General features: G+C 35.5%; 3 protein-coding genes across 5 annotated transcripts; 1 reads left to right on the forward strand and 2 right to left on the reverse strand.

Annotated features, from left to right (window-relative positions):
- Positions 1–1,632: 1,632 nt before the first annotated feature.
- LOC106179103 (structure-specific endonuclease subunit EME1) lies at positions 1,633–19,905 on the reverse strand. 2 transcript variants are annotated; one of them, XM_087004577.1, is made up of 11 exons: positions 19,745–19,905; positions 18,589–19,270; positions 18,224–18,421; positions 17,874–18,023; positions 17,453–17,527; positions 16,912–17,042; positions 16,339–16,474; positions 15,939–16,054; positions 15,287–15,470; positions 6,138–6,194; positions 1,633–3,094 (listed from the first exon to the last, which is right to left on the reverse strand). In XM_087004577.1, exons 1-11 carry the CDS (start codon positions 19,750–19,752, stop codon positions 2,984–2,986), a joined length of 1,848 nt encoding a protein of 615 aa, XP_086860703.1. In that variant the 5' UTR covers positions 19,753–19,905; the 3' UTR covers positions 1,633–2,983. The 2 variants fall into 2 exon arrangements, with proteins under 2 accessions (XP_086860703.1, XP_086860704.1); XM_087004578.1 differs by having other exon boundaries at positions 18,589–19,210; positions 19,745–19,897.
- Positions 19,886–22,616, forward strand: LOC106179113 (uncharacterized). Of its 2 annotated transcripts, none has more exons than XM_087004580.1 (3): positions 19,886–19,909; positions 21,189–21,370; positions 22,037–22,616. In XM_087004580.1, the coding sequence occupies exons 1-3, from the start codon at positions 19,906–19,908 to the stop codon at positions 22,229–22,231; spliced, it is 381 nt and encodes a 126-aa protein (XP_086860706.1). In that variant the 5' UTR covers positions 19,886–19,905; the 3' UTR covers positions 22,232–22,616. The 2 variants fall into 2 exon arrangements, with proteins under 2 accessions (XP_086860706.1, XP_013418094.1); XM_013562640.3 differs by lacking the exon at positions 19,886–19,909 and adding an exon at positions 20,107–20,180.
- Positions 22,617–23,722: 1,106 nt separating this feature from the next.
- LOC147763673 (uncharacterized) lies at positions 23,723–26,385 on the reverse strand. Its single transcript, XM_087004579.1, has one exon. The coding sequence runs from the start codon at positions 25,810–25,812 to the stop codon at positions 24,634–24,636; it is 1,179 nt and encodes a 392-aa protein (XP_086860705.1). The 5' UTR covers positions 25,813–26,385; the 3' UTR covers positions 23,723–24,633.
- Between the last annotated feature and the right edge of the window lie 456 nt (positions 26,386–26,841).

Here is a 26,841-nt window from a genome sequence, read left to right on the forward strand (position 1 = left end):
CCTACTTCAATGCATTAACAGCTTCATAAATTCGACTTCAGATCAATCAATTCATCTCTTGCTTTTATCAAAGCGGTACCACGCCATGGGTTCGCTGTTTGTGTTTCAGAGAGAGGGGGGAGGTTACACAAAAATAGTTTGGTTTTGTTGGGGTGGTGCACTGTCCTCGCCACGAGTGGACAATACAAGCACATGATAGAAAAATCATTTTATTGTACAGATGACAATTTTGTTAAATATTTAAGTATTTTAGTGTGTGTGTGTGATGGCACAGAACACTGACGAACGAATTGAATGAGATGAGCCTCTGGTGGGGCAAAACGCTGGCAAAAGCTCTCTCTCTCTCTCTCTCTCTCTCTCTCACACACACACACACAAGTGCTTTTTAAACCTTTTCATGCCATGAGGGACAAAGTCGTAATCGCACCCCTCCACCGAGTTGTCTGAGTGTGTGTGTGTGTGTGTGTGTGTGTGTGAGAGAGAGAGAGAGAGAGAGAGAGAGAGAGAGAGAGAGTGCTTGTAGGTGAGAGAATGAAAGGCAGGGAAGTTCTTCAGTTATTTTATTTTTTTCCATTTATTTGGAAGAATGTTTATTTGCGTATCTGTTAAGGCCATTTCATTTGTGTTTTTTGTCCCCATCTGGTTTAATAACTCAGAATGATTCAAAGTGGCTGTACAATAGACATGAATCATTTTATCAGCCAATTCTTAGGTGATTTTAATAATCTTTAATTAAAATTATATAAAAAGAAGGCGATCGAATTTTTATTTAGAGAGAGAGAGACACCCACTCACACACACTTCTTTTAATATGACGCAATAGTTATGCCGCCTGGGATAAATTGACTGTTGAATCAGGCCCGAGTCAAATAAAAAATGCAAGAGTTAGCACTCAAGTATGCCGGTGGCAAGAATACAGACCACTTCATTCTTCTCTGAATTCATCGAAAACATTTTCAAGAAGAAACAATTTCCCATATCTCTTGTTGCAGTTGCATAAGTCAACGACGAATGTTAGTTATAACATTCTGGCACGAAATGTGGACATCTTTTTGTCGTTTCCTTGGCAGATTTCATTGCCCATGTATTTTAAACGACGCTTTCGTTCACAGGTCTTTGCAAGTAAATGACCATGAAACCATTAAAGAAGTTATCTACGATGAAAACAGGTTAGATTAATAACAAAAGTAGGGGAAAGGGATAAAACAATCTGTGTGCGGGAGAGAGAGTGAGAGGGAAATCAAGATCATGTTTTTTGTTAACAAGAGAAGAGTAAAAAAAAACAGCATTTTACGTAATACGACCTTCAGTCTAATTATATCAATTTCTCCAGGGCCGTAGACCAAGGGTGCTTTCCCAGAGAGTTAGATCGATCTAAAGATTAAGATTTAAATCGACCTAACTCCCTGGGGGTTCACGCTAAATTGCAGTCAGCCGAGCGGGCACCATAGTTAATTACCCCTTTACAGCTTTTAGTAGGCGGGACAGACGCTTAAGCCGGCCAAGCTGACAGTATTCTAGTGAGATCGATCTAAAAATCTATGGAAATGGGGTGCAAGATATATGTAAAGATTATCTTCGGGAATAATGAGTACCGGGTTCGTTTTTGACATAAATGATTACCACAGACTGCAAACATCTTGTTTATTAGCATCATTCCACATAACGTAATGAAACTTGCACAATGTACAACTGCATCAGAACAGCTGCCCATGTCATGAAACATGATTTTATTCAGTAAATGAAAATTGCTTTTTCTTTTCATTACCATAGATCGAATTTCAAAGCATCTTGATCATTCCGTGTTTTCTACAAACCATAGTGAGTGTTCACTCAGGTCCAAGATGCCATCAAACACTTTTTCTCATTTCAAATCTCACACACCCACCCATCCCACTTCAATAAAATAATGGGCAATATGCTCAGGCATTTCGAGATACTATGCAATAGATACACAACACTTTTCTGTACAATAAAATAAGTCAGGCCAAATGATGAGATTTGGATGACATTATATAAATCTATTTATTTAATCATCAATAGATAAATTTGTGAACAGCACAAATTAAAGAGTCCCAGATGTTTAACTTTAAAAGTTATTTCAACATCATCTTAATTTAGTTGATAAGTTTTCATATATGATAAATCCACATATAAGATTTAACTGTTGAATGTTTTGTCTGTTCACTCTGACAGACTTGGACACAACTGATATCTATCTATCATAAATGAAAACTTTTTAACTAGCACACTGAAATCCAATGAAACTTTTTTTGCATCATGTTAATTTGTAGAAATACATATAGTATATACCATTTTCACCCTGTGAGCTGCCAAATAATTTCGACAAAAAATTTATACAATAATTTAGACAATAATTATATGCTTGTATATAAAAAAATACAGTGCATTATAAACCTGAGGGGCCAAACATTAATATACAAAACACTGATGAATGAATGAATGAATTACAGCATGTATTCAAACCTAGTCAGAATAGGGAATCTCAGGCACAAAGACAAGATATAAAAGTATACAGTAGGTACATCATGGTTGAAACCTCAGCATATTGACCCATATGTTACACCCATTACAATCTGAATTACTTTCCATTTTATGAATTTTTTCACCTTCAGCTGAACACGAATCAATAATCTTAACAGTTGAAAAAAAAAAAAAAAATGGCAATCTTGCATGCTTAGACTATTGATCTTATTAATCTGACAAAATGTAAAATCTAGATATGAAAAAATGCAAAATCTAGATATGATTATTTGCAAAAACTAAATTATCACTGATCTGGTAGAACTGACCAGGTACACAATTTCACTAGGTATAAAAACTGTTGATAGTGTCTGCAACACTTGACAGCAATGCTAAGAGAAATTGCCATTCTGAAACTGATTCACCATGCACCTCATTTGTTTCATCTCTCAAGTCCCACAAGAAATCCTTCTTTGAAATCCTCACAAATCATTCTGCTTCATTTGATGATAAATTCTGGGTCTGTGTTCATGACAATATGATAAAGCCTTCGAGAAAGTTCCTTCCCTATTCGTCTAGATGTCTCCAACACGCCGGCCCCACGTCGTACCTAAGTGACAAATGAAAAAATATGATCGTTAAATTATGATCAATCTTCCTTTAACTCACAAGGTCTTCACAAAGGTGAGACAGAATATGGTTAATTAGGAAACAAATGTGTCAATTGGATTGCAAATCAAGGGATTAAGTATGACAGGAATTGTCCTGGCATAAAAATCACAGTTGCAGATGTCTTTAATAAAACACCCGTAGTGGGACATTCTTATCCATTTATTCATTAATCTATCTTTGTATATTCAATAAAAAGCATATCAGAGTATCTCACAGACAAAGAATTCAGAGTAAGTCTGAGATTTCAAGTCATGCTCGTTGTTGTGAATCAAAAATTCTTCTAGTAAGGCAAGACTTTATAGGTTAGCCAATAATTCTATAAAAATAAATAATATCATAAAACAAAAACCTTTAATAGTAATCTAATTTGTTTAATGTATCAATTTTCACCCAAATATGTGACACACCAATGTTCCTGTACACTTCCTCTTCACAAGAAATCACTCATTAATATTTTTACGATATTCAAAACTTTGCTTTATTTTTCTTATTAATCATTTATACTTTCAGCTTTGATAGTACGGGGGGGGGAGGGGGGGGTATGTCAGTTGTCTCTTTAATCAGTGTTCATTTTTGTATGAAAACAATATGAGGGAGAAGAAATAAGTTTACAAAAAGAGATTCTGTAACTAAAATGTACATTATCATCTACAACTTTTAGCTTGTCACTGTCAACCCATCCTCACTGGCAAAATGTTTTCGTTTCTTTTTCCCCCATATCTCACCACAATACCAAGACATTATATGACTTAAATTTTTTAAATAATGTACTTTCAGTGAAAAAATGTGTCACTGTAAGGGGTGTACCCTCAAAAATTGAAGAATGTAGTTAATTTCAAGCGCCTACTGAAAGACACACCATGAATACCAAACTTACATGTAACACGAACCAGGAATGCTGGTTACTGGCTGTAAAATCTGATCTTGAAAATCTGTGATGAAAATCTAATATCCAAAGAACTGCTTTACAGATTATGCAGACAATGGATGGCCTTCAGCTCACAACATTGCTTCTAATTACATTTAGAGAGCAAAGATACCACAACAAAATAATAAGCAAAACTGAGCATAAACTGCTAAAACCTTTCCCGTGTTTATTTTTGTATGACGTCTGCAGCAAAGTGGCAGGTTAGTGGTCTTTGACGGATTTAACACCAATAATTGGATCACAGTAAATTCATATATAGGAATCTAATCTAATCTAATCTCTCAAAAAAAAAAAAAAAGGAAGAGAAGGGAATCACTACATTTTGAGATATAAAGTTTATACTTATCTATAAATCATTGTCAGTATTACAGCACGGAGTACTTTCAGAATCATACAAACATTTAATCATACAAGCTTTAATATCATTATATAATTATTCACTTTCCATAAAAATATTTACATAGGAATAAACAGTTTACCAGTTTACCTTTCAGGCCTTAAATATATTTTCATTAATGCCCCTTAGCAAACTCTCTCAGTTTAATTTCCAACTTCAGGATAGAAACAGGTTAGTTCATAGTTGCAAGGTATGGACAAAGTGCACTTTCCAAGCAAAAATAAAAAAACCTTCAAACAAAGACACACATGGGAAATCATACTCCCTTGACGTGGGATGTTGACTTCTACAGTAAAAGGTATAAAGTATCCATTTGGAAAGCTGCCGCACAATGTGTTTCATGCTATCATCTTCACAAAACAATGGGTAATCAACGTTTTCATTTACACTAGCTACGGTGAAAAACCCATTGAGAAGACCTAAATATAACTGCTGTGCAGATCCTTTTTTTGGTAAACTCTACCTTGATTGCAATCAGTCAAATGTAATTGATTGATTGATTACACACTGTGGCCCCACTGTGATCAAGTGCAGCAATATCCTCCACAACATGCAAATAACATCAACTGCTGCAAAACATTATCACAACATTTGAATGGTCCCCAAGATGTTACGTACCATTTGGGAAATTGTCACGTTATGTACCACACTATTCTGATCACCAAATAATGGAAAAGCTACCAGACCACTGCACATTGAACTGTTACTTAATGTTTCATTACACTGTCTCATTATGATCCACCTAACATGTAATGCTTTACTTAACAAGGAATTCTCGGTTAGGATGTCTTATGAAAACTGGACATTTATTTCAAATTAACTTTTAATGATTGTGTACACGTGTACATTAACTTAGCTATTCACTTTGTCGGTAATTACAGACAACAGTTTTAGTATCAGTCAAACATGCAAGATGCACTTTATTCCCCATTTCATGAAATTGGTAATCTTTTTTTGGGTAAATTGACAATCAGCCAAAACACGCATTACATAAAAGGACACCTTGAAGACATGATCTTTTTTATTCCGTTTTCAGAACAGAATTTTTAAACCAAATCGATAAAAGAAAGGAGATTAACCATAATAATAAAAGGTTCTTTAAAACCACGCTCCACACATTTGTCTTAACGCCTTTATACATTAATAAAACAGAAGCTTATAAGTATAGGAAGCTTATCATAATTGCATAAGCAGATTATCATATAATATAAGCTTATCATTTGAGTAGAAAAAAAATATTACAAAAAGGGCGCATACTAACTCTCTCTCTCACAGACACACTGCTACTTAACATGTTAAAAGTACAAATATACAAAAGAGCTGAGCAACTTTAAAAAAAAACTTGACTATTACGGAGTACTTTCAGAATCATACAAACATTATTACAAGTTTAAAAAAACTGAATGTGAGAGGAAAGCAAAAAAAAAAAAAAAAACACTAATCTTTAACCTCTTACTAATGTATTTGACAGAACATTACTGTACAGGACATCCATGATTTATATTGTAACAGATTTTGGAACTGAGACAGCCTACCATGATGGTAACTTGTCTGATACTCCAATATATTTTGTTGCTTTCAATAAAAATAATGTTATTTTGTGATATATTCATCAGGAAGAGCATTGCATAAAACATGAAATGTGATGCTACTTACTGTTATGTTCTCCAACAGCTGTTCTGCTTCTTTAGTAGAAGAGCATGATCTGTATGCCTGCAAAAAGAAGTACATGCATTTGAGAATGTTTTGCTGATTTAAAAGAATAAAAAAAACCCTCAAAATTATAAAATATCGGCGTTCATATTTCTCATTGCAATGTATAAGCACAGGCAACTCGAAGCTTTAATCGTCAATTTAACACCTTTGGTGAGATAGTAATTGGTATGGGGCATAACTTCATACATGAACAAGATTTTATCAAGAAAATTGGCAGAGTTTACCATGAGTGTATGGGCCGTGCCATGATTTTGGTAAAAATGTTTTTGTTATGGAGTTATGAGCCCTTAATTACATTAAACAAAGGAATTATTTTGCTTCATCAACAATAAAATCTGAACTAAGACTTTTAAGAAAATTGCTGGCAAGGTGTACTAAATGGTGTCATTAAATCAGTGTTGAAACAGTGATCATAGGTGCTCAAGTTAAAGAGAAATTTGAGAAGCTGATTTTTTTTTCAGTTTTTACCCCCAAATCGCAATTATGTCAACTGTAAGATGACATGTGTGTAAACGTTAATTTAGTCATTGAACATTGAAGATTTATCTATTACCCAAAAGAATGTATGTAAGGCAGTAAATAAGGAGTTTGGGGCAAAGGGTGACAATATTGTTAACTTGCCACATGGACACAGTGGGGGTGCAACATTACAAGGTACTAGTATATGTCCTGCAGTCCCAAGGTCGTGCTTTTATGGGATGTAGAAGCAAAAACATTGTTTTAAAAGACTTGAGCAATTTGTTTAAGATTGACGAGCTTTCGAAGATCATTTTCTAAGAAGCCCAGCAAGATATTGCCTAACGTGCAGTTGGAAGCAACATAACCTTTGGATCAACTGTTTTACTTGATTGCCCAAAGAGCAATTCTGGGTTTGGACTGTTTTTTTTTTTTTTTTTTTTTTTTTTTTTTTTTTTGTGACAGATGCAATAAAAAAATAGTGCATCAGGTGCAAAGTACTCCTCTGAATCAATATGGTAGATTTAAGTTTATATGCTACTGTCATTCTATTGGCAGCCACTAATAACCAATTATGAAATAAAACACAAGGATTATGAACTGTCATGAAAGTAACTGTTTGCTATACCATCAATTTGTACAAGAAACCAAGGAAACCCCAAATGACCACCATGTGCATTGATGGTGGTTTACCCTTCAACAGATTCTACTACCCAACTAAACAGTCATTAAGTAAATATAATGTGTTGTCCACTAAGATAAGAACCCACTGTGTATATACGTATTGGTTTACCAAATATTAATATTGCCCTAACTAGTCCATGGATCAAATATGGCGTGTACTTGACAATGGATTCCCGCCTCCCTCGCACCGTCCCAGCAGGGGCAGAGCAATCAAATTTTGGCTACACTTTTAAGTGAGTCCAGCATATCTGATCTGCAGACTAGTTAGTCTGGGGATCAACTGGTTGTGAATACTGTCTAAGGCCACATTCAGAACAGTGGACTGATTAGCCCGAAGATCTAATATGGCTGACCCACTTGAATACTTCCCCACAGAGAATCTATTCAGTGTCTATTAGTGGATTAGACAGCAAGTTTTTTAGTGGGTCGCCATATTTGACCAGCGGACTAGTTAGTCCACTGGTCTAAATGCGGCCTGAGAGGCCTATCCATACAAATTAAGCTTCTTTAACCCTTGCTCCATAACAGCAAATGTGCATGAGTGGTACCACACCAGGCACTAATATGAATGGTACCAAAGCAGACAAATGAGTGGTTCCCCAGCACCACATACTTATTATGGTATGACACTGCAGCACACAGATGAGTGGTGCCACTGCAGACACAGATCTGAGTGTTACCACAGCAGACACAGGTCTGAGTGTTACCACAGCAGACACAGGTCTGAGTGTTACCACAGCAGACACAGGTCTGAGTGTTACCACAGCAGACACAGGTCTGAGTGTTACCACAGCAGACACAGACCTGAGTATTACCACAGCAGATACAGAACTGAGTGTTACCACAGCAGATACAGAACTGAGTGTTACCACAGCAGATACAGAACTGAGTATTACCACAGCAGATACAGATCTGAGTGTTACCACAGCAGACACAGGTTTGAGTGTTACCACAGCAGACACAGGTCTGAGTGTTACCACAGCAGACACAGGTTTGAGTGTTACCACAGCAGACACAGGTTTGAGTATTACCACAGCAGACACAGGTTTGAGTGTTACCACAGCAGACATAGAAGTGAGTGTTACCACAGCAGACACAGGTTTGAGTATTACCACAGCAGACACAGAAGTGAGTGTTACCACAGCAGACACAAGTTTGAGTATTACCACAGCAGACATAGAAGTGAGTGTTACCACAGCAGACACAGGTTTGAGTATTACCACAGCAGACACAGGTTTGAGTATTACCACAGCAGACACAGGTTTGAGTATTACCACAGCAGACACAGGTTTGAGTGTTACCACAGCAGACACAGGTTTGAGTATTACCACAGCAGACACAGGTTTGAGTATTACCACAGCAGACATAGAAGTGAGTGTTACCACAGCAGACACAGGTCTGAGTGTTACCACAGCACCTTGTGCTTATTATGGTACCACACTGCAGCAGACAGGTTCAATGTCACAATTCATTGAAAATAACCTCCATAACATAACATTGCACATAGTAACACAATTTTAGAGATTCTGCACGACTCAATTCATTTAGTATTGGCTCCCCTCCTCCCTCTTCTGAGAACAGATAATTTCTGGGCTCACTAATGCCAGAAAAACTTCCTAATGAAACAATCAATAGAAATCAGATCATCCTTCATAAACAATTAACCTCTCAGCCCTCTTAATTGCTTGTCAAATATTGCAGAATTTCAAAGCCTTCTCTATAGTCTAGGCACAGTGATATCACAGTAAAGCTTGGTGAAAACCAATTTTTTTTGAAAGGAAAGGGGCAGTAGGAATAACAGTGAACTCATGGTGCTTTTAGTGCCTTACAATCTGTCACTGGTAATAATCTTGTTTACTGGTCCCATTAAGAGAAGTGGAGAACTTCACCAACACCTTCTGAATAACAAAATGGACTTCTATAGCCACTAGCTTAAAAAAAATTCCTGGCTGGATGTAGTGCATCCATGTGCCTTCATGAGTACCTGTGCCCATGCTTATAAATGGGTGAGTTGCTGGGTGTTTTAGTGATTTTCATCATTAGGTTGTTTTTTTTTCTCATTTAAACACATTTGTGGTGAAATACCAAACAAAAGCAAACACTTAACAAATGGAATCCCAAGATAAAACATTAAAGTGGTGTTAAGAAAGCTTTTAACAATCCTATAAATCTGTCCAGAGAGGGAGACAGAGAGAGGGAGAGAGGGCCAGGGGAGATCAAAAAGAGTGAGTGTATTCCTATCATCTGCCTCAGTGAGTTATCATTTCACATTCGTTTATTACATTCAAAGTATTTACATCTACCGGTACATGCACATGGATAACTTGTTACTGGATTAGAAAAAACCCACCAAGAGATCTTTTTTCAACATGAAGTCATTATGAATAAATCCTTAAATTCAAAATGTATTTTTTCACTGCCAGATGTAACAATCTATTACTAAAAAAATTTAGTTAATAGAAGTTTCCTTTGGACACCCCCTCCCCCACATACATATAAGACCACTCCAATCATATGAGGCAAACATGAACACACAGTTGAGCACACACAATATAACAAATTCGGTGGCCGAATATTTAAAGAAACAGACAAGATGAGGTTAAGGGCAATAGCAACGTCATTGATGATTATGAGACTTTGGATAAAACAGGCTTGTTACACTGAAAAATTTAATGTGTTGGGAATCCCATAGCTACAAACGAATTACTGGAATCTCCTCATTTCCTCTCATGTATCTAATCTGATCATCCTATTTGTCAAAGGTTGCCTCCAAAGGACCTCTAAAGTAACTTTAACCATGCTTCTAAAAAAAGGCCCAAAACAAGTGCATTTTTTAGCCTTGAATTTCTGATAAGATTTGTATCCCTACTTATCCTGATTAAAGTTCATAAAATGAAAGTCAGTATCCAATTTGTGCAAATCATGAAAATTCCCTTTTCCTGAATGAAATTTGAACATCATCAACAGACGGTTGATTTGGTTAGGTTCACTGAAAAATACTTGCTTAATGGTAAAGCCTTGTCAATTCAACTCCCATTTGGCAATCACTTATTTTGCTGCACTTTTAAAAACTACCCAGAATTAAAGCAAGTCAATAATTCCCTAACGTTATTACCAACCCTTGATTTCCAAATACAGTGAATAAACACCTCATCCCAGTATGAGATTAATTCTGAGTGGAATTTTGAAAATACAAATACCTCTACTTCCTACTGACTTGCTCAAGGTACTATCTAAAATACCCATTACTATAAATTATCAATTTTTCAATTGATGAGCTGTACAATAACTTAAGATGGAGTACTGAAAAAGGACAAATGTCTGGAAAAAAAGGTGAAGAAGGAAAAGAAGAAGCAATAAATATTCTTTCACACTATAAAGAGACCCAATGGTTATCACTTCTTTTGTGAAGAAGTTTTTGACATAACTTGGCCACTATCAAAAAGAAAAGACAAAAAAGAAACACAGACAAACCAACCCCAATGGCAACATAACCTTTTGCCTTGGTGGAGGTAATAACGTAATTCTCCCTAACTGCTACTTGCCATCAACTTGGAAGATTTCTAATGGGACTATATAAGAAAATAATACCATATATGTTAGGTTCAGGTTGTTAAATTCCTGAAATATTGGACACCTGATTTTTCTTCCACACTAATTTCCAACAGACACAATTACAAAGTCACTAATTAATTAGTTTGTCAACATCACCTACTGCATTACATCACCATCAAATCAGTGTTTAATCAAAAATCTATGCACTATTCATGGAAGGACAAAATACAGATTTAACATGACAAGAACAAGATCACGAGTAAAAAAAAAAACACTGCCTGTACAAGTAAGTTCACTCTGTGGTACATAACTGTACTTGAAGTGCTGTGCTAAAAAGGATGGAAACTGTGTGAAGTAGACTAAGATATGTAATTATCCTGACCCAAGCAGCCTATCTAATATCTGTACAGTTAGGTGAATTCAGCTGGGACTTTTCAAGCACACGTATGAAAGTGACCCAAAATAAAGCGATATTGAAGTCTGTCGATTTCTTGGAACTGTCACCTAATAGGGCTCCATACGTACATCTAATAAGTAGAAAATTATACAGAATGTAGTCTGTCAAAGGATTTCTATGAAATTCAGTATTATAAACTCGTGCATCTAACTTGTCTACCAGCAATGTATTAATTAACACTATTAATTAAGAAAGCCAGGGAAGTGACTTTTTTTGTTCCAAAAAAGGCAGAAATTTGCCGATAGAAAAATCCCATTACTGTTGTAAACAACAAAGCCACTCAAAAAGTCGAAAATCTGCATATAGAAAAAATCTCATCCCTGGAAAACATGTGGCATTTTTCTCCTAAATGGATTGGGTCAGAGAGTGTCTTTTCTACTGACAAAAAAAGTCAACGATTTTTCAGGTTACAATACAGGACAGAAGGATTGTCATTTTACTGATCATATAGGAAATGTCCATTAAATTTAGTTAACCAAATGAAGAGCATTTTGGAATACTAAATCTGACATTGTTTATGATTTTGTGATTACTATATTCCAAATATTTCAAACCCTCAAAAGAACAAAGAACCAATTTAAACCTGTAGTCTCAGATATTCACGTCTAATGCCATAACAATCATGTCATTACATCAATATTCCGTTAGTGTAAGCAAAAAATGATAGAGGACTTTTTTTCCTCTTCTTTGCTACCTCCATCCCCAGAGGGCAAGGTGTGGTGCAATAATTTTTGCATGACCAAGGTCACCACAAGGTCACCAAGCACCTTCTCTAGCTGCACACAGACTTCTATTTTTATGTGCTTGATTTCCCATAGGTTTATCTCAAGTACTCCCACAGGACCACATTATCACTACTGATATTAAACTCTGACCCATTGTATTATGAGATATGTGAAAATTAGTCAATTTTTATGTGTTAGTAGAAAAGGAGCTGAGCTATGCTATTTCATAATTGCCTTAAAATACATTTACTAAATGAATGTCTCTCAAATATTTTTTTTATTGTCCTTGCTTGTGAAAATATTGAAAAGATTACAAAGTTTACTCTTGGTACATTAATCTTCAGTCACTAAATGAGATCTCACAACACAAAATAAAGGTAATGATGAGGTAATGTTCACTTCATGTTCTTTCACATCTTAAAAAATTGCCTTAGGATGAGACCAAGAGGAGTGAAGCCATTCTTAATGGGAGGCAAGCATTTCCCTTACCTTAACTCACGGGACACAAAGAGAGGGTCACACAAATTTGATGAAATTCCCTGTAAAACTTGCTTGCTTGGTTGATCTATATAGAATTGCCTATGTCTTAATTTTTATTTTACTTCTGTCAAGAGACCATAGATAGATCCATAAATAATGGAGGGCACTACATATTCATCTAGTGATATTTGAAAAAAAAGGTTCTAAAAGAATACAACAATCCCAATGTAGTGCTTAGTTTCATTTAAATCTGAAAACTACCTTAATTCCATACATAAAAGGTAAAACAGATATTTGCTGCAGCAAATTTTCAGCTCCCATCAGTATCAGAAAAAGATGTGTGCCAATTAACTAAAACAGTTGGAGAAACAAAAAAATCATCTCCCTAACCTTTTTGATGCAAGGGGCATCTGCTAAGTATACTTTAACACAAGATAACATATTTTCAATTTAGTAGGAAATCAAATTTTACCCATGTTTAATACTAACATAACTCACCTCATCCCAAAGGTTGAGAAATACATAGGGTTGAATCAACAGAAACTGTTTATTTTCCCAATGAAATCTGTCTATACAATCAAACCATCAAATCAAATATTGCCCACACCTTACAGCAAGTATACAGAATACAGTGCCCAATATAGCATGTTATTGATAGAATCTGTCTTTTATGATTAAATTTTCCTGTCCAGGTATAATATTTTTATCATAATATTTTGTGACTAGTGTAAACAATAACATGGCATCCACCCATTACCCTTTTGGTGTACGGGTATATACGAGGGCAAAATTTAAACCATAAAGATAAAGCTCTCATGGACAAAATTGTATAAACAACATTTTAAACAGGTTTCTTTAAACAGATTATCTTCCATTTAACTTTACTCTAAACCTCACATTCTACATCTGGATAGCACACTGGCTCTTCTCTCAAGTAGAGGAGGTGAATCCCTTTTTTTTTTTAGTGTAAAGAAAGGATGGGCAGTGATTTAGAACCCTTTATATATTTTTATTTCATAACAAAAAAAAATCAAGTGAAATCAGACAGTATTACATCATTTCTTTTTAAAAACTTTCCAAGAAAACAAGCAAGATCCTTGTACAAGGAAGTGCTATTAATTTCTCAAATGTTGCCATTTCTCAAGATGATAAATTCTTGTTAGCATCTCAATGAAAAGACTACCTCACTCAGGAAAAGGAACCCAAAATGATAGTCCTACCACTTGAAAGCGAGCTCAGAATAATCAATAGTCATCAGTAACCTTTTGTGCGTGTATGTCTGATGTATTATTCATAAATTCCTTCTCTTTAGTTTTTTATAAGTATTTGCAATAATCTTCAGATAACATTGTGTCTTGATTAATTGATATCTATAGTCCTAAGTACTTTATTTTCACCAAAATATATTCAGGAACAAACTCAGTAGAATAGCACACATGGCTATACTTCAGGCTAGTGTATATTATTACCCATTACACAGAGGGAGGATTTCATGCAGGGTTAAGCAGCTCCATCTTATGCTGAACTCAATGTATTCACTGTAACAGGAAATCTGTGTTAGTGAAATCAAAACTTTTCAATATTCATCCACTCATCAAATTCTCTAGAATTCTATAGAAATCATTAAACACATTATATACATGTATAGGAAACTGGACGTGCAAATCCAGTCCCGTTTCTTTTACAAAGTGAAAGAAATCTGTCTTTATCATTACTCATTGTCAAGCTAAATTATCTACTGAAATAGAAAAAAAAGTCAGAATAATTTCAGGGTAACCAGTGCAGAGTACTGACTAAAATTTAAAAAATTTAAATGATAAATAAGAAGTAATAACTTTAAACAACGAGCTTTCAATAGTAGCAATCTGTCTTTTACCAATCTACATCTACTGTTTTCTGTTTTGCTCAATGGTTTATCTGGAAAGCTTCAGCAAAATTTTTCATTTTCTAGGTGTGAAAATAAATGGTTTGTTTACCTTATTTCATATCTCATATGAATATGAAATTGTACCATTTCAACCATATCAGCAGTATGCTCACACTTCGACTAACATACACTAAATTTCTGAGTGTGTTCACATCATGACTAATTTTGACCAAATTTCAGTGTGTTCACATCATGACTAATTTACACCAAATTTCTGAGTGTTCACATCACAACTAACTTAAAATATTGTCTTTTCAATCTTATGTCAATGCCACATTTTTAAGGGTGTTTACATCATGATGAAGTGAGTATTTTTGTGAATTCATGTGACCCCTAAGATTTTTAAAATTCCATAATTTATCAAACAATCTGATTGTGTTGACATCAATTATTATATGATGAATCTTTATTTTAGATTCTGAGGCAAGTTCTTACATAAATATGTTGAGATAAAGTAGGCAAAACTGATTAGGACTTGATCAGTTTCTATAGGTTAAATATATGTTTCAAATATTTAAATAGGATCTGCTGTAAAAAGAAAACCCTAGAAAAATGCAATCAGGAAAAGAGGCTTTGACTAATGATGGCAAAGAACTTTGGTCAGGGCAAATGAATCAAAACAGGTCTAGAAGATTAATGCATTTGCATAGGAAGTTTGGAATTGGAAGAGATGTGTTACTTTTCAGAGGTAAAGCAACCAAAATCCATTCTAATTTTCACACACACACACACACACACACACACACACACACACACACACATACACACAGTCTCAGTCACAAACTTTTTTTTTTTTCTTACACACCTGTATGAGTATGCAAGGTGAGGGATATGCATTCACAATGGCAGCCGCCATGTCCGGTCCCACATTTTTCAGCTGCTGTATTTGCTGTCTCCATGCCTTCAGCAAGCCTTTGCCTTCCTTATCTGCCTTCACTGTGCCTCCTATGTCTGTGTGGAAGGCAAAGATGTTCTGTAACCTTTCTCTTCTGGATAACATGAACACATATCAAAGTTATGTAAGATTTGAGTACCAATAAATAGACAAATACATTCTTTTAAATAAGTGTTCAATAAAAATGAAGGCTATATATGTTACTGTAAGTACTCATTCCAAATGAAACGTTAATCAACTTTGAAAGAAAAAAATTTAGAATAACCAGTACAAATTGTAATATTAATTATCTGCTAGTAAACTCCAGCATATATCTCTGTTAATTGTGATGCAACAACAATATGAAATTCTGAAAGTATGGCACTGCCTAAAACCCTCTGAGAGAATCAAGTCTAAAATATATTTCTCAAAGCATTTGAAAGAATTAAGGGTCAATAACGATGAAAGCTACAAAATGTAATACTGAATGAAAACACTTGGAAAAAAACAAGGGCATCACTTACAAAAACAAAAAGAAAAAAAAAGAAAAAAGTTACCAGCTGTCTTCAAATAAGTTTCTTACTTGAAAGGAGCTTCTGCCACAGCCTTGGTTATACATTTCAAGTGTGTTGCCACTTCATCAGGAGTCTCAGCCAGCTTAACATATATCCCTGTGTGAAGCTGAAGATCCACAACAGCCTGAAAATACACAAAAACTAGAACTAGCAAAAAACATAATACTCTCAATTGTTTTTGTCATGCATCTTCACCTACAAATTTTCTCAATGTGAATTGGATACAATTATGGCCATTGAATAAATAAGAAATTTTACTGAAAAAAAAACATTCTTTATGAAATATCATTATGATCTGATTAACAATGCCATAGTCTTAAAACAAAAAATGAAATGATTCAGCATATGTATAGTTATCTCAATATCAATCATATGAACCAAAGTACAAAAACAAAGCACATCCTGTACCTCCTCCACATCAACCCTGCTAATGTTGGCACCAAGATTCAATTTCTTTTGTCTTTTGGCAGCAGTCGGTTCATGTCCTGGGTCTGTGGCCAGCATAGCTTGCCGATGAGCTCTGTTCTTCATTGTTTTCTGATCCCTGTTTACAATGATAACCTAACATGGCACTTCACAAACACGATTTCTGTGTCTGGGATTAAAACAGCACCAAACAACTCTTCTTATAATGATAAACTAAACTGGGAAATGCTGCCTGAGTGAAATGAGTTTTTAACTGACAATAATGACAGAAAAGTTATTTCTTTTGAAAAAGCCTTGCTTACATAACATGAAAACCAATACAAACTAGTTAACATAATACAGGCATGCCTTTGAGGACTTAAAAATATGTGAATCACAGTGTGGCATTGAAACTTCATACATTTTTATGATAATTTCATTGATAATACAGAGCTGCTACTTTGGTGTGTCAAGCTTAAAAAATAAATAAATAAATAAAATACAAAAGGGTCTGAATAAAGGCAAGAGACCTACTAAACTATATACATTTATTATATTCTGTAAGGGACACACTACCTGAAGTATTTCTCCATGCCTTGTATAATAAAAGTGACAGCATGATGTGGACAGATGTCCAGGACAGACTGACCATATGACCGTAATGTTGGTGCAGCCAAAATGTCTGCATGAGACAACCCTGATCTAACCTGTAAAGAATTCATCAATAATATTATTATTAACAAAAGGTTCATGTGAGATTTCCGAGTCATAAGAGCATTCTTCTTAAGTAATTTTAAATACAAAATGAGTTATTTAAATTCAAAATTGGCTTGGGAAGACAATCAACCTGGGTGGAAAACTGTCAGCTTGGAAAACAGACCCCATCCCTGCTTTACTTCACATGATTTCTGGTTTTGAAATTAAAAATTGATTTTTTAGTATTATCAAAAATTTATTTTTTCTTTGATACACTGTGGGTACTAAGTGAGAAATAATTCTTTGTGAAAATATTTTATATAACTGTATATGTATGAACACAACTAAGTAAGTAACATATGTATCATATTTAACTCTGTCAACCTAAAAATGTTCTAGAACTTCTTAGTGGGTCTTATACCTGCTTGTATTCATCAACCATGGTAACGAATTCCTGGACTGGGACCAGCACCACCAGCTGGTCTTCTTCTAATTCCTTGAAAGCAGGAAAAAAAGAAAGTTTTCAAGAGAATTTGAAACATATTAGGAAAATAATTTTTACTTTTCAAGTGCTCTAGGTAGAGATGTATAAAGATTGATTTTTGACTCACTATGCCACAGAAACTGTACAAAGACACAAGTCCCGTGCATCATTGAAGAGTTATTAAATAAGTGACTGACACTAAAATAGATAATAAAAATGGACAATCATATTAACACATATTAGTACCGTAGTATGGAAAATATATACACTACAAAATATACAGCTATTGAAATGATAAAACATCTTAACCCATTAAAACTCTGTTTTTTTACTCTCTTTACGATTTTCTACTTTCTACCTCATCCCCTAATTGTCTTTTCCAAGTGATGGCATGTGTAACAAGCTGATCGGTCACTCTGTACTGGAGATCGGCAGTTTGTAGGTTACTCAGAATGGATGCACCACTGGCAGATTCCACAACCTGGCGATCTAGTACCACCACGATAAACTAAACAAATTGGCATAAATTGCATGTGAAATGATTGATGGTTATAGAAAACTAAAATAATGTTGAGAATGGAATTGAAAAAAACATTACTAAGGATATATTTTGCTTGTTATTACTATAGTTTGTTATTGGAATGGGACAACATCTACATTTGCTCTAATGGTAACAATTAATTGTTGTACTATGTACATAATTCTGACCTTCATACAATTTCCTGGTTGAGCATTTCTCCTGGCATCAATCACATTTTTCCTTCTATTTCTTTCTTCTTGTTGTTGCTGCTGTATTCTTTGTTTTTGTCTCAGCTTCTCTGCTTTTTCTTGTTCTTTCTGGGTCCTAATTGCATCTTTTTCTTTTTGTTTTGCTTCTCTTTGTTTTTCTCTCTCAGCTTTTTTGATCTAAAAATAATTTAAATATAACCCCAACTCATTCAAATTCTACACAAATATGAAAACATAAGAAACAAATTTCTTTTAAAAGTTTCTTTAGAACATGTACTAATAATATTTTCTTTTTTTTTTTTTTGGCAAATAAAACAGCTCTTTTTCAGTTTAAAAGGACTTACCATTGCCCTCATTTTGACTTCACCTTTATCTGTTTTTCCCAAGCTGGCAGAATCTAGTGACTGTAAGCTATCTTCACTGTGCTCACCAACAAAAGATTGCACAGATCCGGAGGTGCAAGTAGAACTTTGCGAATTATTCAGTGAAGATACCTCAGAAGTTGACATGGCATGTGTTGTGTCTGACTTGTAGTTCAACCTTGCAGATAAACTAGGAAGCTCTTCAGAGTCTTTACTGGTGTTATATGTATTAAATGCAGTGAAATGTTTCATAGGTTCATTTCTATTGAGTGATGAAGTACTCGTATTACTCAATCTTCCATGCTCTATAGAATTTGTAGCCATTTTCACAGGCAATTTGTTACTATAGGTCTCAGACTGTCTGTCAATATCACAGTTATCTTCTATGGTACTAGTATTAACATCGTTTTTCAGTCTCTTCTCCAGGGACCAAGACAAAGGCTTATTTTCTAACATGTTCAAATCATCCTCATCACTGGAAATGCATGTTACACTTTCATCTGATTCATTAGATATAATGTGAATGCCCTTTGAATAACTGGTGTCTGAGGAACTTCCTATACTATTCATATTTGGTAATGGAGGTATCTTTTCACGTTCCTTCCTAAAATGAACACCAAGATCTGGCAAACTGTCATTACTTTCATCGTCACTGGCTTTGAAGCTGGAATTTGAAGACAATGATGTATAATATTTATAAACAATAAATAAATAGGTGTAGAACTTATCTTGGTTCCAGTGGTGTAACATTTCCCCCATTCAACTTTTCACTACAGGTAGAGAAGGAAATTGGTGGTATTCTACAAAGGCACAAAAGTCTTTCAAAAATGCTAAGTGTGATAAAATAAGGGTAGCAAGAGTGTTGGCGAGGAATATTATGTACACGTCTGTTAGTGCCAATATACTAGACTCCCAGTGGCAGAGACATAGCAAATCCAAAATTGGCCTATTTTGCCATAAGGCGTGTCATAAACACCAGCAGCTCAAATAAACCTCAAATTGAGGGATTACCATTGTATGTGACTATATGACATCATCGAGAGAGAGAGAGAGAGAGAGAGAGAGAGAGAGAGAGAGAGAGAGAGAGAGAGAGAGAGAGAGAGAGAGAGAGAGAGAGAGAGAGAGAGAGAGCACTTACTCTCCCATTTCAGGATAATTTTAACCGCTTAGGTCTTTTTCTTAGTAAGATATGGATTTTTATCTAAACCGTAGCGCTAAATATAATCCATTTCAAACATTTGCGCTTTCACCATCTGTACACATTGAGATTCGTGGTGCCCGCCTAGCCGTGGAACTCACATGTGTAAGTGCTACTACACCTTCCGGTCTTTTTAGATAAAGTGGATGTACACATGAAAAAACCAAAATCTTTATTAAAATATAATTTTTTTTCATTATTTCAATTTTAGATTGATAATACATCTATTGTGTAAATTTCTGACAAATAAAGAGAACTAAATTGCCCACAACTATTTTTTTGGTGCAAGAATATACATGTATAACTACTTTCAAGATGTCAGCCTCCATGCTAAGGTGGGCTGGAGGAGTTCTCAACAAATTTAATACGTTTACTGGTATGTCGTTTTTGCAAACTTACCATTATTTTGTAAAAATGGATACTATAGTTCAGTAGCTCTCTAGATATGGTTAACACGTGTCATTGATTATCGTGTTCTACTAGAGCAGCAGGGCTAGACTACATGTAGTGTTTTGTATTCGGCATACGTGTAGTAGTGTAAAACTCCAATTAATAAGTACTGTAAATCAGTATTATAGAAGTTTTTGGCCTTACATGCTGGGTAATTACCTCAAGCAAGTCCAAATATTTGGGCAGTGGTGATATTAAAAAAATAAGGCTCCTTGTTTTTTTCCTTTTTTGAAACAAAATTTGATGGAAAAGATAAAGGTTCACGTTTTTTTCGTTTTATTTGTCCAAAGTGCTATTTGAGAGGACTTTAATCACCTCTTAGGGGCCATTCAGAATAGTATCAACTGATCCAAGGATGAAATATATCTGACCCTACATGAAAAGAAGACCGCTTAATCCTGTAATGGTCTCTCCGCCTCTCATACACCTCCCCACACAATGGTCCAAAGGAGCTGAGATTTATTTACTGTGACCCTGCAGTGACTTTATAACATGTCAACCAACTTTAGAAATGTCTATTATAGTAGTTTTTGTTATTCGTTTGAACCAAAATAATCAAACTTCAGATCATGTCTTCATTTCAGTAGGATAAAAAATTAATGTGCCTTTAGGGGTAAGCTGCACAATTGCTTCACTGGTTACAAAATACTCGGTGATGTCACAAGATTATGAACATGGTTCAAGAATGCCCTGACATTTTTACAGTTAACCTCAACAGATGAGGTGTTCAATGATGACAAGGCGCACCTTTTGTCTAACTTTTATGTGCATCAGAGGCCTCGTTTGTCTCATTACTAAGAACATCTAGCTCGGTATACTGCATTACATTGCAGATGACATAGAATGGGAAATTATTAGTACAATGTCTGAAATTGAATAAGTTGTTTAGAATGTACAACTATGACACTAACATACATGTAAATGATTATTACAGGGCCCTTAATGTCAGTTACAAGTACAAGGAATGCTTCTCATAAAGCTGCAGGGGCAACAAGGAATAAACAGAAAAAGACAGTGAAAAAGAATCGAGGACCAAAGAAAATGGAAGGAGAGTGGGTAAATAAAGGGGAAATTTTGGTTGCACAACTTGGCTTGAGGTTTTGGCCTGGTCAGAATGTAAGTAAAGACAAATACATTAATTAGTTTTAACATGTATCACCTGACATTATCTTTAGTTCGACAATTCTTTAAAGTTTCTTAAAACAGCTCTTTGATAAATGCGTTTTTATCTGTGTTATAGACTTTTTTATCAGAATTCCACAGACATGCTGAAATTGTCGGTCCGATTGTTCATGACCGGGAAAATTTGTCTGGACCTGTAAAAAATTGGACTTGATCGGTCCAAATGACCGACAAGAGTTTTAAGAACCACAATTTTGAATTTACAGTCATCATTCGACATACCTCGCTATTAAAATTATTTTAAACCCAAAGCGTTTTTCCCTTCCATTTCAAACCTATCACATTCACAAACAAAGTAAGCTACCTAATCGCACTGGTAGTATTTGTCTCAAACAATTTTCGGTCTGACAAAAATCCATTCAGTCTGGCAAATTTTTCATTACTGCTGGTCAGAATGTCCGGCCATTCTGCATTCAGCATATCTGACTCCAGTGCCTGTTGTACAGATTTTTCATATTATGAAGACGTCCAATCCACATATCCAAGGAATGGCTGTTGAAATAAATGTATTACAGTATTTATAATCCAATTTAAATAGTAGGAATGTCGGAATGCAATGCAGTAACCCAGTGTATTGTTTATTTATTTATTTAAATTTAGGTTGGAATGGGAAGAGATGGAACCTTGTATGCTTTAGACAGTGGACATGTGATAACATCCAGTGAACAACTGTCTCCTTACCCACACAGCCCTTTGTATGAACATGTTAAAGAAGGCAATAAAATAACTAAAAAATTCTGGCATGTTATTCCTTTGCCTCAAAAACAGACATTTAAACTGAAATCACAAGTATGACAGCAACTGCAGTGGAGTCCCTTATGTGAATAAGGGAAGTTTGTTAGAAGAGATAGAAATTATTGAACATTTTGGTGGGCTATCTCTAGATTGCCATAAGAATAGGCATGGAGCTTGACCTCACAAGTTTGGTGACAACTTAGATGTTCAAGTAGTGAATGTGCACAGTAGTGGGACAAAACATAAAACTGTCAGGATGTTGTGAAAAAATTGATGAGATGTAATGATGAGAACAACATATAGTTGTCAAATACGTGTATCTTGGAAAATTTGGACTGCTGATGTATACAGGAATGAAAGTTCCTGGACACTGACATATTTACAGTAAAATCATTATCCAGTTCTGTAGAGATTATGGCCTGCAAAATAAAAATATTGAGTAGAACGTTGTGTTTGATTTCCAAATTTGACATTGTTTTTCTTTAAATTTCTTGACAAGACATCGAAAATTGACAACAATGTGAGAATAAGCCATCGTGTTTATTTTATAATTTTATTAGAGAGTTCTTTTGAAAGGCAAAGCTGATTAAGCAAAAAAAAAAAAAAAAAAAAAAAAAATGAAGATGCAGAAGTGTCAATTCCTGTTCAATTACACAATTAATAAAAATTGTCGAATGATAAATAGAAATGTCATAACTGTTTTGTATTCGTTATTGAAGTACATTTACAAAATAGGCAACCTTTGTCTGCAAACTGGCTGTGCTTTTTCAGTCTGTACAGATCCCAGGCATTCATTCACGTAATTACCAATGGGTGACTGGTCCCACAGCATTTTATAGAGACCCCTTCCATTAAAAAAAGGGACATGAGCAATTTGCTTCTCAATGATTTTTACTTGAAATATCGTTGCTCTTAACAAATCGCGTTCAGAGAAAGAAGTCGTGTGATCTCCATCGCATGAGACGTGGTCCCAGTACGTTTTATCACCATAGCCTGATATCTCCGTTAGTTTACCGATTTCTTCAAATTCATAATTACCATTTTCCTTATTTTCATCTTTGAAAACAACTTTGTCGATTTGTGGGCTTATTATCTCTAAATCTGTTAAAACTTCACTTGTTTCAGTAGCCGAATGAAGTTTTGTTGGTGGGTGCACATGTTCTGATTTCGTATTGTCAACTATTTGTGTATCCGACTGATCTTCCTCTCTAGGGTAACTGTCTGCCATGCCTGTGCTACAGTATGAAAGTGTGGTTTTATCTTTAATATTACCAGTTATGTCTTCCCACTCATTACCGTGTTCTCTTTCATTACTTTGAAGCCATTTCTCAGTTTCGTTGCTGGAATCGTCGGTTCTTTCTTCTAATTTCTGCGAAGTAAAAGTAATCTTGTTTTTTAACAATTTACTTGAAGCCTCTTACTTGTGTTTAAAATTTGATTGAAATTTAAGACAGGCCTACAATAGAATTTAAACATAGGCACTACCATATTTTAAGATTTTACTTCATCTTTCTCTACATCACTTACAGAAAATGAAGACTCGAGTTCGACTTTCCAAGTTTTACTTTCTTTTACTTCGTGTATTGTTGCTTCTACTTTCTCGGCTGTGCTAGTTGAACAGATACACGGACAAAGGCAGAAGCGTGGCATAGCACTATTTTTAAATACAGTCGTTACTGTTTATGTTCCCGCGCAGACTATAGGCCTATAATAGTGACTTGGGATTTCAACGCCGCAGTTCTTTATGAGGTAGCCTGCTTACGTTACCAATGACTAATACGTGACGGGTACTGAAGTCACTATGACATCTGACGTAATATATGTCATGGCATAGAGACAACTACTGCACTGTCAACAACGTAGTTCTTTATGTCACACCTTGCCAACGTAATTGATGATGTCATAATTGGATATGATTTACCTAGAGAAACCTGCATCGTCAACGTCACAGCTCTTTTATGACGCAGCTTAATTATTGACATCATAAATAATGCGCCATTTTCAATTATGTCATCATTAATTATGACGATAACGATATCATGGCAACGAATGAAATATGATTTGGTCTGTCAGACAGGAGGTGAGTAACTCGAACATATAAAAGTTACGTAGAACCAATATAAACCGGCTTTCTGAAGAATTTATGTGCGAATTCAATGTACATGCAGGTGATCTGAGAAGTAATCTTATGAAAGAGTCTTGGTTTAAAACAGTAAAGCTTTTCTATTCTCAGATACTACAGTATTTGTCTCGTGATAGGCGAACATTCATATCATAATGTATTCTAATTCAAAGACCGTTCCATCTCGTGGATAATGATGTCCGAAGGTAAAGAGCCTAGTCTATCAATCTGGGGAATTAACCCCTTTTGCTAAAATAAGCAAACTTAGACTGTACATATTTTTTCTCGTGTAAAGTAAACAAAAAATGTCATAAGTTAGACATTTGTACAAAGGACTGTACTAGATCGACGTCTCTCTTCTAGTTGATCGGTTAGGACGGCGATTTCTGTATTTCATTAGCTTCAACTGTTGCAAAAAGTAGGCACCCGATTTTCCGCCCGCGTCCCGTTTACGTATATTTGCTCCAGAGGCGATCAGAGACTCTGCCAATTCATACTGTGAATTTTTCAAAGCAGTATGCAGGGGTGTGTCTCCTGCGTTATTGCAGATATTAATATCGCCACCTCCGTTTATAATATTTTTCATTATGCTCACATAAGGAGAAGACGTGGATTCATCAACATGGTAATTCATGTAGGCACGGCTGCTTATTTTGTGCAAAAGTGTGTTTCCATGTTCATCTGGAATGTTCACATCTGAGCTGTATTTCAGTAGTATCTCTGCTGATTTAAGGTGGCCTTGTTGAATGCTGACATCCAAAGGGGTTTGTCCGTGATGGTTTAAAGCATTTACATCTGCTCCCATTTCGACTAATATTGGTACTGTTGAAATTTGGCCGTGAAAACAGGCTACGTGGATAGGTGTGTTCCCATAGCAGTCACGCGCGTTGATATTGGCTCCCTTATTTAAAAGAAGCGGCACTCCCAACTTCTCGTTGCGAACGAGCTCGTGAAGCGGTGTCTCACCTGCCACATTCGTCGCATTCACGTTTGCGTCATTGTCCAGCAAAAGTTTCATCGTGTCCGTTTTTCCTACTTGGCAAGCTATGTGCAAAGGTGTTTGCTTGTCGTTGTCAACTTCATTAACTTCTGCTCCATTCCGTATTAAAAGACTTACAGCATCTGTCACATTCGAGGCAATGTTACACGCAATATGTAGTGGAGTTTCCCCCTCGGAATTTTTTGCGTTTACGTTAGCCTCATTAAGAATCAAACATCTAGCATTTTCAGATGCAATCCACTGCGAGGCCAGGTGGAGTGGCGTGCTCGTGTTCTGTGAGGTTGTTGCGTTGACATCAGCGTTAAAGTCGCACAGTGTTTGTATGGCCAAGGCGGAGTGGAGGTGAAGAGATAACGCAGCGTTCTGCATGGCGTTTAGCCCGTTCACAGAATGGGAACAAATGTCCTTCACTTTGCTGCGATGTTTCAGTAACAGCTTCTTCATCTCTGATATGTCACATGCGTCTGTATAACGCTGGAGTTCCTCAGCTAGTTCTGAAACAATCTCGGGGCTGCCCATGCTGCATTAAAGGCCTCTTTTCCCCTTGCTGGGCCAGGCGCTTAGTGCAAGACACAGTGCGGAGTGGACTTTGGTTTTCCTTTTATCAGCGATGTCCTCGCTTGTGTAAAATGTCACATAGGCACGATTCCATGTGCGATATCAAAATAGACGAGTCACAGGTGCGACACGGTAATCAACAGCATACTGAGATAATATGGAATTCAGTATTGAGTTTTATCATATCGAATTATGATAGGTCGCTGAAGGGAAATTAATTTTTTATTACTGATCATTTTCAATTTTCAGTGGTCCAACTTACTTGTCACGTAAACATTTTAATTGTATTATGTCTTAAATTTATTCATCATATAAAACGAAGTTGAGATACTCTTGCAATTTTGGTGGACAAAAACAATCTCAAATGTAGCGTAATTACTCGTTTCTTGAAACATTTACCAATATGCAATGCAGTAAAATCATGAAGTAAGAGCTGTGGTGTGAAATGCTTACAATGCCTACCTGTAGCGCAGTGCATCATATGCAGTTCTTGTAGCACAGCAATGACACCATGACGATATGTAGAATTACTGATAACCCGATAAATTCGACATGCCAAGGGATAAACTAAATAAATCACCCGATCAGCCATAAAAGAGCTTTAGAGTGCTCCTTTCTTTAAATCTTTGGTTGTCAATTTAACCTACTTTCGTGACCTACTTTTCTGCCCCATTGACATACAGCATAGAATGCAAGCAGAAAAATCTGTTCAAACATCACTTTCGGGTAAAATTAAACAATGCCTTTTGGTAATTCTCTTAGTTATACTACTTGAAACTATATGCTGGCATTTGGTTGGTTTTTATGACAAAAAATTGACTTTGTATGTATCTTTAAATTAAATGACGATGAAAAGGTTAATGATTAATCAATATTTTACACGACACGTTGACGAAGTGGTGATAAGATATAAAAAAATTTTAAAAAAAAGATGTAGTGAGTTAAACATTAGAAAGCTACTCACATGCTTGATTCGTGACATCATGTGAT

Source organism: Lingula anatina, chromosome 2 (assembly GCF_051362555.1).
Source record: "Lingula anatina isolate TDL-2025a chromosome 2, LinAna3.0, whole genome shotgun sequence".
Lineage (NCBI taxonomy): Eukaryota > Metazoa > Brachiopoda > Lingulata > Lingulida > Lingulidae > Lingula > Lingula anatina.

Coding starts and splice junctions, on each gene's coding strand:
- LOC106179103 (XM_087004577.1), bottom strand. Junction 15,471..15,938: donor GTGGCAGAAGCTCCTTTCAA/GTAAGAAACTTA, acceptor CATGTTATCCAG/AAGAGAAAGGTTACAGAACA. Junction 6,195..15,286: donor CACCTTGCATACTCATACAG/GTGTGTAAGAAA, acceptor TTCTTTTTGCAG/GCATACAGATCATGCTCTTC.
- LOC106179113 (XM_013562640.3), top strand. CDS start 20,120: ATGTCAGCCTCCATGCTAAGGTGGGCTGGAGGAGTTCTCAACAAATTT. Junction 20,181..21,188: donor CAAATTTAATACGTTTACTG/GTATGTCGTTTT, acceptor TGATTATTACAG/GGCCCTTAATGTCAGTTACA. Junction 21,371..22,036: donor GGTTTTGGCCTGGTCAGAAT/GTAAGTAAAGAC, acceptor ATTTAAATTTAG/GTTGGAATGGGAAGAGATGG.
- LOC147763673 (XM_087004579.1), bottom strand. CDS start 25,812: ATGGGCAGCCCCGAGATTGTTTCAGAACTAGCTGAGGAACTCCAGCGT.